Here is a 12,449-nt window from a genome sequence, read left to right on the forward strand (position 1 = left end):
AAACACGGAGCAATAAGCGACACAACACGCTGAAAAGTCACAGCACTCAGTGGCTTTTTCCACATGAGAGCAGTAAAAAGACAGTCTGTCTGGTGTCGTGGACACAAGAAGCTCCGGCAGCAGAGGGTAAATACAAGCTTGCAGAAGGTAAGTCCTGTTCCGTAACATCATACTCTGGTGGCACAAGTGAAAGCCAAAAGCACAAACAGCCAAACAGATGAAGTCTTTCTGACTGCAGCTGATTGAGGCTGTTGTATCTTCAGCCAGCCCTGAGCCTGTTTTGTTAGGAAAAGCTGCAGTCACAGTCCACTGGTATTTATAACTTTTATTTGCAATACTTTAGGTCCAAGTTTCAAACTGCAATATTTTTACACTCAAGACACAGTCATGCACAATCCATATTTCAATTTTCTATTGCTTCAACCACAATTTAAAATAACTTAATATTGGAAACAAAACCCAAAATCTTAAAAAAAAAAAAAAAAAAAAAAAAAAGATGCTGAGGTCAGTAAGATGGATCCATGCCATCAGCACATTTACAAAGTAAATAACTTAGTTCTCTTTTTAAAAAGATCATAATTACCTCTTAATCCAAAGTTACAGAAGATTTTTCACTACACATTTGTTTTTTTTATCTTTTATCTTTTTCATTTTTTTTCATTTTTTAATTTTCTTTCTTTTTTTTTTCTTTTTTTTAAACAGATAACATATCCTAAAAAAGGAATGTACAGCAAAATGAGATACATTTCTGTTAAACAATGAAAATGTAGGCTCCTTCCTGTTTACTTTTGTCTGGATACCCTGAAGAAAAAAAAAAAAAATCTAGCAGACACCAGTGTAGATGTAAACTGGCTGCTTCAGACTAAACTGGAGTTTAGAGTAGGTTACATCCTGATCCAGTCAAGAGTTGCAGAATTCTTTTGCAGATCTTCCTAAAATGTACATCTCTGTATGCACAGCATCTGCAGTGCAGATGCAGCACCAGTGCACTACTAGAGTAACTCCCAGAGTGAATTCGGGCTGTGCCCACGAAGGGGTTGTTCCCTTCACTGGAGGCTACACAGTGTTTGCTACTGGTTCCCACCTAGAGCAGCTCCCCTTCCACTTCTTCACCTGCTACAGCAGATAGCAGCAGCTTATGAGTGTTGCACCTGAAGAGCTGAGAGGCTTTTTTTGTTTCTTGTTGCTGTTCTACAGACTGGTTTAGCAGCATTATTTAACACTAATATAAATAGTGTGACAAAAAGCAATTGCCTCTGTGCATCTTCTCCTCAAAGGTCAAAAGTCGCAGCTGACATGGATGTAAGAGAATTGCATGCTTCAGATTTGCTACATTGACCCACTTCTGACATGAATAGCTTTGCATGATGGAGAAAAAGAACAATGAGCAGCTCCCTTCTACCCACCTGCTCATTCGGCCGTGGGACACCACTGCCCCCCCCATACCAAGGGGTTTATCAGCACCTAGTTATTAAGCAACAGGTTCTGCTGTCGTGGAAGCCAACAACCAAATTGTCACCAACTTCCGAGGGAGTAGAAGCAGTGCCTGTATCTGATCTCTAAGTCTATGGCTGGGCTGGACAACTGAAATACAGAACATTCCGCAGCAAAAGGACCTGACTTTAAAAACAACCACCTGCTGCTGTTTTTCTCATGTTGGCAATAGTGGTATGCCACCGGTGGCATCCGGGAGCCCTCAATGCAAGCAGTACTTGAGCTGGCTTGCCACAGGCTCTTGGAGGTTATGCACAAAGTGTAGGGTAACACTGCATCCAGACCAAGCTTATAGAGTTAAAATCCTGCTGTAAACAGGCAATTCAAAGGGCAGAAAGATGAGGATTTCCAGCACTCTCTCTGAGCCAGTGACACAATCTTGGTTAGCAGTCACTGAGCACAGGAAGAACAGCGGGCGCAAGAAGAAGAACATTCAGTCAAGCATTGAGACGAGAAAGAGCAAGACCTGTGAAAGACCTTTCCAGTTTCTCACCTTAGGAGAACAGCTGTTTCAAGCCCCTGAAAGGAGCAAAGGCCAGAGGAGAGATGATACACAAATACTCACGTTCTTAGGTCGTATTAGGTCATGTGCTACCTCCCTCAGAGCACTGTGGTTTGAACGCACGTGCACCTGGCTCTTCTGACCTGCATTCACAACAGCTCCCAACTGAGAGCGCTGCATCCAGCTGTGGTCCTTGGGGCTGAGTCCCTCTGGCACGTTAGCTGTGCAAGGCAAAGATTAGGGAGCCTCGCGGAAACCGAGCACGATCCCCAGGCAGCTGTGAATGCAGTGCCACTCGATTAGAGCATGAGACACCACGCGCACTCATGCTGAAGCGTACGTGCGATCTGCTGGAAACTGTCCCACGTAATGCCACTGTGCTCCGAGGTTATTAAAACAATTAGCACTTTTCCATATTATCAGCTCTAACACGTTAGATTGCTCCCTAGCTTCCTCAGAGTCAAATGCTAGCAGAACATGAGTACTTGCTTGGAAGAATAGTTAAGCAGTGAGAACAAAGTTTGCAGGCTCCTGCCTTCGTGGCAGACCAAAAGGAACCCACAACGAGCATGTAAGCATCCCTCATTCTTTCCTGTATCATTTTTTTTCTTCCAAGATGACTTGTCACCAAAGACACATGCAACCATTTGTGGGCTCAGGAAAGTGAACGTTTCTATACGTGACACATACCTAGGATTATGGCAGTCAGCTCTAAATCACATGTATAAGCAAGATGCTGCAAGTTTCAGCCAGAAAAAGAAATCACGCTGTCAGCTCAAGGACAGACACGAGCCAAGAAAAGTTTTAAAGACCCCTGAATTGCAGACTGCACCCGAGGAAGCCTTGGATGGTCGTTCTTTGCCTGTCTCCTGACAACTGGGGGTTAAAATTAGAGGTATTTACCCACTCGGTTGACAAACAAAAGCTGAATGTTCTATTTATGAATCTTCATCAGCTTACCCCATCCTTAAGTTCCTGCACATGTAGGAACAACAGTCCACCATGAAGGCCTGTGCACTTGATGATGCTTAGCAAGGCTAAGCTGCCGTTAGTGTGCGTGCCCTGGATGCCAAGCAAAGAACAACTGGCTCCTGTCTTTATTAGCGGTAGGTGCTAGCAGAGCTCTCCCTCTGTCTCTTAATCCCGTTAGAGCAAACCCATTAAGCAACGAGATGCATGCATGTGTAAGCTCAGTGTGAGGGACACTGTGGCCAAGCCAGTGCTTATATACTGGAACCACAGATCCCAGGATACGGTGACATTTCCTACACTTGGAGGACAGAGATAAGTGCTTACTTTCCTTCTTGCGGTGACTGGAATGTGCTTCATTTTTGGTGGCAGGACATGGGGGGAGGCTGGCTGAAAGACCTGCTGAGGTACAGCCCCTGGCCTCAAAGAAATCCAACACAAACAGCAAAAAAGAACAGTTCACTTGTGTGTAGCGTGAGTTGGCCAAACAGCATCCAAAGATGGCAAAGAGATGCATTTTTACAGTCGTGCTGAACACAAGAAGTAAGAACACAACCCTGGCCTGAGTTTGTGAACAAACCCCCAGAGCACCGTAAGATCCCGGCAGGTTCCCAGGAGGGTGTGCAGGAGCTGTACGGAATTCTGTATGATTATTGGTTTTGCTTTTCTTTTTTTCCCTTTTCCTTTTTTTTTCTTTTTGTTAAATAAATAATCTTTTCTGTGCTTCTCAAGCTTCCCTGACTTTACAGCTGTCATGCTTCTGTCCCAGAAGTCATTAAAACCACAGCAAGCTAACAGGTCACTTTCACACACTGCAGGGATGGGAATCACAGTCAAACTCTGGATGTTTTTTTTGTTGTTTTCATTTTCTTTAACCATTTAATGAAGTTAAAAATAAACACAAATAACCAGCCTTTTAAAACCTTGGAATGAAAGTGTTTGAAACGTATTTAACATTTACCTATGCATTTAGCAACAGAAACAGCCTATTTCTAATACTTCCAAAAATATATGTAAACTAATTGCTTCATCTGAAGATAGCAGTCCAAAAACCCCCGAGATAATTCCAGAGATTTTATAATATTAGCCTCTTCTCTTTCTGGAAGGTCAGCACTATTGTCAATCCTAACTTTCTACTTGCACCTGTAAATAATGTACAAGACTTACCCATCTCAGGACATTTTTTTTTAATATTAATATGCCACGTTTCCTATCAGAGTTGGGAAATTATAAAAGCAGCTGCCACCCTTCAGTATCCAGTGACTCAGAATTTAGCGCCCAAAACTGTCTGAAGCACAAAGCCCCAGGGATGCTGGAGGTGAGCTTCCCTGTACGTAGAGCAGTCTCAGCTGGGCAATGACAGGCCCTGCGGAAAAGAACCACGGGCAGAGATGATTTCTGTTGAATCCTTTTTGCCTCGCATGATTTTTTTAGCAGAAAAGTCTCTAGATTTGCTGATGCAAAGAAAAATAAATATAGAATTTTATAAAATAAAAACTAAGGCCTCTTATTAAAGCAGTTGTATTTCAAAAGCCAGTGCCACCAATATTCTGTATTCTGGAGCACACAATGATCAGAAAAATAACACTAATATCCAATTTCCTATTTGTTTTATGATCCTTGTGGAGTTTTTCTGGAAAGTAAAGATACTGAAAAAACTTATTATTGAAGAAAATAAATAGGAAAAAAAAAACAATCACGTAGTGTAGCCTGTCACTGTAAGTGTCTCGTATGTCCAGCAAACGCGTACCATAAAAAAGTGCTTTCCTTTCACAGGACGGCTGTCTGTTCCTTTGTGGGGAGGATAAACTAAAAGTGTTACTGGGAGGAGAAACCATCACTTGTCTCTTCACTTCTGACACGGAATACAAACACGTTTCATTCAGATTAATGCTTCCCAAACAGAGGGCAGCCCTTCTTAAGTCCCAGTCGCTCTTTTTTTCTCAAGGAAGCTTATCTCCCAGGTAGATAGCTTGGGCTGACAGAGAAAAATGCAGCCTCACAAAAGCAGCAACATCTTTTCATATTTGGATATCTGAAAATCCACCTGCTGTACTCCCCACGACACCAGAAGCTATTTCGTACCTAGCTGTGGTAACTTTATGAGCATCGCCTCTCCCTGTTGCCTCAGCAGACACTGGGATGGACACGGAGTGAGGGTGGGTCAGTCGGCAGTATTAACGACATTTGCAACACCAAGACTGTGACTACATAAGAAGCCAAAACCAAACAAGCTAATAGCCTAATTCAAGAATAGCCCAAACATCCTTCATTCGTACCGGCAAAACGGGAAGGTTTCAGTACCTTAAAGTCTGCTCAGCCCCTTGCAGGACCAGGCCTGAACATCGCAGACTACAGCAGAAAGCTGTTTTACTCAATTTTTGCTCATTGGGTAAGTGTTGATTTAAATGCTGTTTTGTAGGTCTTTGAGTTGTACCAATAAAGCACGGCGACAAACATCCCATACAAATGCTTTTTCTGAGTGAAGCCGCGCTCCATCTTTCTTTCAGAAAAGCAGAAATAAAACACAGACGGCATACTAGAACTATTCTGCTCCCTTACAAATCAGCTGACTAGTCAAGCGCAATCCTCAGTCACATCCAGGATTCACTCTCCCTCAGCAACTCACGACTGCCTTCAGCAGTGCCTGCTGCATACAGGAGAGCAGAAACCAGGCGGGTTCTATGGCTCTAAATGTTTCTGCTGTCTACTCTGCATTTCGTACCTTTGCTCCTGCTCAGTGCAAGGCTTCAGGTTTAAATGCACTTTCTTCCCAAGTTGTCTGGGGCGCTGGCTCAGGCAGAACCGAACCCTGGAAGCCGCCACTCATTTGCATCAGCGTCGCAGTTCCCGTGACAGACAGAATTCGTGTGCCTAAAGGACACTCACCTGCACGGAGCCTGCGGAGCAGCCTGGCTGCCTTCCCTCTGCCAAGAGGGGAACAGATGCTACTGACCTTTCCCAGGAGCTACAAGAAGACAGGGGAGCAGGCATCCTCACCAATGACAGCAATGCCCAGCTCGGTTTTTCCCTCCTTCGCTCCCGCACAAACCCCAGAGGGCTCATCCCACCGGTCTGCGCGCTGGGAAGCGTGGCTGCAGCCACCCTCAGGAGCAGCCCGCGGCCAGTTTGGCTCTGACACTGGGGGTGATCAGTCCGGTCCCAGAAGAGGGGAGCACCCAGCACCGGGCTGCTGCTGCTCACGGCTACGAGCATCTCCTTCCAGCCTGGGGCTGCGGACGCTGAGGCTGCTCCGTGCTCTGCAAAGGGATCTGCTGGGGCTCGGTGCTGAGCGAGGCTGGGCCTGCTCTCGCTTCACATCTCTCTCACAGCTTTGCATCACACAGGCCCTTTCTGAGCACACTGATCTTTCTGCTTTCTCGTTTTAGTAAGACTCTCACCCATATTACAACTAGTTATACAAATCAAACTGCCAAGAACAGAAACACTATATATTCACAGTTGAAAGCCTGTATCCCAACAGGATATTTTGTCTGCTCCACTCCTGATTCGGTTTTGGTTGGAAACGCAGTTTCACTTTCTTCCTCATCTAGAAGCATTATGATTGGGCAAATACCAGCGAGTGGACTGTATTCAAAAGGCAGTGCAGTCTGGAGTTATGAATGAAGAAGACCCTTCTCCAATTCCAAACCATATAAAAAAAATAACATAAAAGGGACTCTGCATCTTTAAGAAACAATTGACAATTTAAAAGTGAATGTACAGCTTATTCACAGGGAGAGAAGGAAGGGAATCTTCCAACTGCATTTGCTTTACCTTGGAAATGGCTGACGCAGCAAAGCATTTTCTGTCATTACCTCTCTGTCTCAAGCCCTGTTTCATTTTAAAAATAAATTAAGGAGCCAGAAAGCAGGAAGAAGACACGTGATAAGTTTTTACTCATTGAGGGACTGGAGAACAGTTGTTCTCCCCTCCTACCACCATGACTGCGACTGTTGGTCTGTCCATCCGTCCATCCATCCATCCATCCTGCAGCAGAAGCGTTGAGGTTTTATAGAGTTTTTTTTTTCTCAGTCCTGCTCTGGAGGGAGCTGGCATGGGAGAAAGCCAGCCTGAAGCACTAGCGGCTGCTGTTCTTAATTGCTTCCTTTGCTGCAATGATCAGAGGAGTCAGGCTGGAAAGAGGCTTGGCTAATTTTAAAAATGGATGCTGCCCAAAGGAAAGAAAGAAACCAACCATTACTTTCCAAACTCAGTTACAGACTCAATTATTCCTCTGGCTACCAGGAATACACAGAAATAGGACTGAAGGTACCATCTGCGTCTTCGTGTCCAGCATCCTTGCTATCATGGGCAAACATGGCACATCATCTTATTAATCCATTTATCAAAGTGTCTTCAGGGTTCCTGTATGCAAAAGTTAGCAACACCATTTCTGCCTCTGAAGCTGGGGCCACTCCCATTCAGTTATTTTGTTACTGTGTAGAACTGAATATAGACCAAAATTCTATTGTTTGTTTAAGAAGCATCAGGTCTGGAGACTAATATGGGGGGGGTTAGTCTGATGCCTTCACATTTAGCTGATGAGAACATCATTATATATTGCAGCCACTTCCCTTGCAGCCGTTTCCCACTTTACCTGCAGAAGCTCCTTGGCAGACCCTCTCCTGTCCACATCCATCTCCAGGCAGCAGTTCAGAAAGTCGCGAAACACGGCAGAGAGCCGCTCAGGGTTCTGCAGCTCCGGTGTCCCATTCGTAGCTATCAGATACAGCGCCTGGAGAAAAGGGAAACACGAGACTCCACCTGTTTCTTTCAGCTCCTTAGCTGCTCACACGGACCCCATTTTTAAGGTCCTGTCTCCACCGGCAGTTTCTTCCCTGGCGGAGGATCAGAGACAATTTTGCTATCCCAACAAAAACAGAAACCCTGATGCAGACACAGCTATTCCAACATCAGTATGATTTTGCCTTGACAGCTGATTTCATTGGCTGACCTAGTTAGCATGAACTACACCAGCAGAAGCATATTTTGCTTCTGTAAGTATTGACACTAGCTTTACAAGCTATTTTAAGAGTGAACTGGGTCTAACTATATTATTTCAGAGGATTATTACATAAAACACATTTCTGCTGCGCTCACTGGTCCCTAGAGCACAGCTTCCATAAAACCAACGTAGCCAAATTTTTAGTTCTGTTCTTGATAAATATGGTAACTGGATGAAAAAAGGAACAGAAATATTTGGAACTTCATTTTCAACACAGCATAAGTTGCACGAACAGTTATATTAAGAAGAAAATGCATAACTGGGCAGACAGAAGCCACCTACACTTATGTCTCAAAACAATCCCAACGCCATCGTACCGCACATGTACCAATGCCAAGAGCCATTCCAGCCCTATGGTAACCTTATGCTAATTTTGATACTCAAGTAAACAGACCAATGATGTCCCTTCCCAGAAACTGCCAGGGACGTTTTGGCAGATGGGTTATCGAAAGCTCATGCTTGGTGACACGGAAAAATTGGCTTCAGTTAAGAAATAAGTATGTTCATGAAGTCCTTCAGCAAAAATGGATGAGAAGCAGAATAGACTATATTCATTTAAACTATAATCTTCATGTTTCAGGCAAGCATCCCATTGAGAAGAATGGAGATGGGATTTTAGAAAAGCTTTTTTTTTTTTTTTTTTAAGTAAAGAGAACATTAGATTTCTTACACTTGTTTCACATTTCATCACCACACACAGAAGAGGTAGAAACAACTCAGAAAACAGTGTTTAACCTGCGAACTGGGAGTGTTTGTGTTAAGGTTTGAGTCCTCTGTGAATTCTCTTCCATGTGTACAAACGCCCGTCTGAATGCGGAGTCCCTGAGAACCGGCCCCTACAAACACTTGAAAATCCCAGGCCTTCTCCTCAGTAGCATCTAGCATAATCTAGGCTTAACTTTCCCAGGCAGACTAAAGGACACTTCACAGCTAACGGTATTCATGCAGCTCAGCAAGTCTTCCTGGTACTCCTTTCCAATCTTCAGGCCAAGGAATCATAATTTTGCAAAACATAAGGTAAACATAATGGAATACGGTTCACTTTTAACATGCTCAGAAGATAGAGATGAGTTAATTCTGCTATTGGAAGATGTTACTTAGAAACATGAGATATTCTGAACTATTCAGACTTGGACATGTAGAGTATGTCCAAAAATGTACAGCAATAAGAACAGGCCTAGGCCTTTCATCAACAGGTCTGCCACGCTAACAACAGCTCCCCACTGCTGGTGTTCAAACAGACCATGACCAAATTGACTTTGTTCTCCTCTTACAAACTGAGGAAAAAAATCCAGGCCTAGAAAGGCAAACGAACCGTCCTAGAGTAAAAACAATGAAAGAAAGTTTTACTTTCCCCACAACAGAAGTATCACAAAATCAGTCGTATCCTGCTTGGCTGCAGCTGACCTCAGCCACATGGCGCACTGGTGAGCTGGAGTGCCTGTCCTCCCTGTGTTGAACTGTGGTACCCAAGGGGTTTAATTCTCCAACAGCACAGGAATACAGCGCTGATGGCAAACTTGAAATTTTTATTCCAGCTACATTCAGCTGACTGTGAAACAGGAGTGTCAGGATGAACGAAGCTCATTTCTTCACAATGTCATGAGGAATCAGTCATGAGGAAGTCATCTTTAGCTATTATTTTACCTTTTAAATATTTCTAGTTTTGTATATTTTAATTATTTCTACGAGAACAGAAAAGGTCTATGGGAATGTGCAATACCTTCTTATTATGTATCTTTTGGTTTCCTGTGATGCAGCCGGTGAAGTAAAACAAGTACAGTCAAAGGCAATGAATGAAGCAGTAGCTGCAAAGGAGCAGTAAGCTCATAGATTTGTTAGTTACCAAAAAGTAGGAAAAGACTCAGCATACAATTTTAGCTGCAGTCTCTGAAAATAGCACCTCAAAGTTATCAGAAATACACTGCAGGAACAACATACAGATGACTTGGAAGCCTGAAACTGTAGAAGATCCATAGCACTTGGAACACACACTGCAGCTTTTAGGAAAAGTTAAGCACTGCAGTTAATAAATGAGAAAGCAAACAGAAATGCCTTTTTTGTTTGCTTTTTAATTAAAGCTGGGGAGGTCCAATCTGCATTTTGAAGGATATTTACTGCCTTGTTTCTCTCTCAGGGCCTAGGAATACACCTGACAGCGGGAAATCACAGTGAGAGAAAAGAAATACCATCACAGGAATATCCAAGACTGTCATGGCTGGAAAATGGTTCCTGCCTGTGAGTTCTGCAAAGGCTGGAAGGGACCTGAGCAATGTTTGCTCTGTCTGGAAAACAACAAATATGACTGCACTAAAACTGCTATTAAATCTCTGATTAATAATCCTTTAGTGCCCTTGTAATTTATTGATGAATTTAAATTAGTGCCAGTAACTGAAGCACCTGCATGCCTTACATTATTAAAACAATCATTCATAAAAATAAAAGAGCAGCGTTTTGCTTCCAGGCTTTGCAGAATTCCCTGAATGTGGTCACAGTGAGATTATTAAATGCAACAACTCCTGTGTGTCACCCGCTAAAAATTTAGCTCTAAAAACAGGTCTTGCCTATAACTTCTCCTGCTTGGATGCAACCTCTGGAGTCTCTGACTCCACATACAACAGCAGGTCAGATCCTGTCCCATGTGGATGGATTTACCTAAATAGAATGAGCTGATAACTGGAGAACTGCACTCACTCCATCAACAGCTGTTCACTATTCCTTGCTCAGGGGCAACAACCTCTGCAAAGAAGCCAGGAGAGCTGATGCAGATGGTACCAACTTCAGATGCCCAATTTTAATCTGCCAGTTTTACTCAGACACCTGAAGATGCCTTGAACCTGTAAGCATCCACACTGATCTCAGCTCCAGCAGGAGATGTATGTATCTCCAGCATGTATGGAGAAAACCAGCATCTCCAATTTAGTCTGGGCAATACCAAGAATAACTGAATGTGACTGTGGTCGGAAATCCAGTTACCTTTTAACAGCTGACCTGATGCGTCCTGAGGAGCCCTAATTAACATCTAAGTTTAAGGAAGCAAGGAGTTTCCAGCATCCAAACCAGTAATGCTAATTATCTGTGTTTTTGCTGCCTTACACAAGGTATGTTTTTTTTTTTGCAAGGGTTCCCCCTATCAGTCTGAACCCAAACCCATTTCTTACACCCTTTCACATGGTGGCACAGCACAAACATGAGTGCACTGGAGCCCAAACCCCAGGGCACCTGCCAAGCCAAAACAGGTCTTCCATAAAGACACAGAAAACTTTTTTCCTAAAAAGTAGAAGACAAAGGATTGTGTATTTGTCATGTTCCTTTCTTACATAGCATGGCCAGGTTGTGCTGTTTGTTCGGTCTGCAGCACACGGCCAGGGCTGCCAGAGGAAGAGCAGCCTCACCACTGTGCGAAAAGCTAAAGGTCATGCTGTGCTTCAGTTCTAGCCTTAACAAAAATTACCTATGTACCTACACAGGTACAAAATTAAGTTCCTCATGGATTCCTGCCTCCCATCAGGAATGCAGGTGTAGCGTTTAACCGTTTCAGCTATCAGCCATGAGTTTTTTCCTTGGTGTACCTTCCTCTATTGCACACTTGAATAAGAATTGGCTGTTTCGTTTTAAGAGTTTGGATAAACGAAAACTTCAAAATAACAAGGCATTGGTTTACTGCAAGTATTTGTGCATTTTAGAAATTAGTAATTTAGAAATCAGTAATCATGCCATTAGTCTAACCAATGACACTTCCTGAAAGGACCAGGTAACTGATCTACACTGATTTGAGTCTGAAAAAACTTCTGCCTGCAGGTATAGTTGAAGCACATTCTAGAAAAAATCATCAGCTGAAGAAACTTGCCACTGAAAAATCCCTGGCATCAGAGGTACAGCTAAAACAGATTTCAAACAATGCCCGAGAAACTTTACGAATCACTGAAGACAAAAATGACAAATTTCTGAACTGGCTCCATCTTGTCTTTTGAGGTTCTCCCATTTACATACCCAAAGCCAGAGTCTGCGCTGATACACTCCAGTGACATTTTTAGAAGCAGCCTTTGCTGGAATTAGTCCAAGCTGACGTGACTGGGATTTTATGTCTAAACATAGGACAGCTTAAAAAGACAGTGGTGTCTGATTCCATTGGCACCTTACCCTGAGAGGATTTTCATTAAGGTAAGGCGGCTCTCCTTCCACCATTTCTATTGCCATGATCCCGAGCGACCAGATGTCAACTTTGGGACCGTACGCTTTTCGTGTCACCACTTCTGGTGCCATCCAGTAAGGAGTCCCGACCATTGTGCTCCTTTTACTCTGTTCAGGGGTGATCTGAGCACAGAAGCCAAAATCAGCTGAGGAGAAAAAAAAAAAAAAGTATTGTTAAAGCCATTTAAAATTATGAAACCAAGTTAAAATCCCTGGTTTATAGCTAAGAATGTGATGATGTTGAATCTAGCTAGAAAAGTAGCAGTGTCTGTTTGCTCTGCA

At 43.3% G+C, this 12,449-nt stretch overlaps 1 protein-coding gene across 3 annotated transcripts in view; it reads right to left on the minus strand.

Moving 5' to 3' along the window:
- Positions 1-6,836: 6,836 nt before the first annotated feature.
- PAK3 (p21 (RAC1) activated kinase 3) overlaps positions 6,837-12,449 on the minus strand; it is a 113,755-nt gene continuing 108,142 nt past the window's right edge. For all 3 annotated transcript variants that reach the window (XM_035323702.1, XM_035323704.1, XM_035323703.1), the window contains 3 exons: positions 12,117-12,313; positions 7,566-7,703; positions 6,837-7,136 (listed from right to left, as the gene is read on the minus strand). In XM_035323702.1, the coding sequence (XP_035179593.1) occupies positions 7,047-7,136; positions 7,566-7,703; positions 12,117-12,313 (425 nt within the window). In that variant the 3' untranslated portion in view covers positions 6,837-7,046. The remainder of the gene's footprint in view (positions 7,137-7,565; positions 7,704-12,116; positions 12,314-12,449) is intronic.

The sequence above is a fragment of the Oxyura jamaicensis genome, chromosome 4 (genome assembly GCF_011077185.1).
Source record: "Oxyura jamaicensis isolate SHBP4307 breed ruddy duck chromosome 4, BPBGC_Ojam_1.0, whole genome shotgun sequence".
Taxonomy (NCBI): Eukaryota; Metazoa; Chordata; class Aves; order Anseriformes; family Anatidae; genus Oxyura; species Oxyura jamaicensis.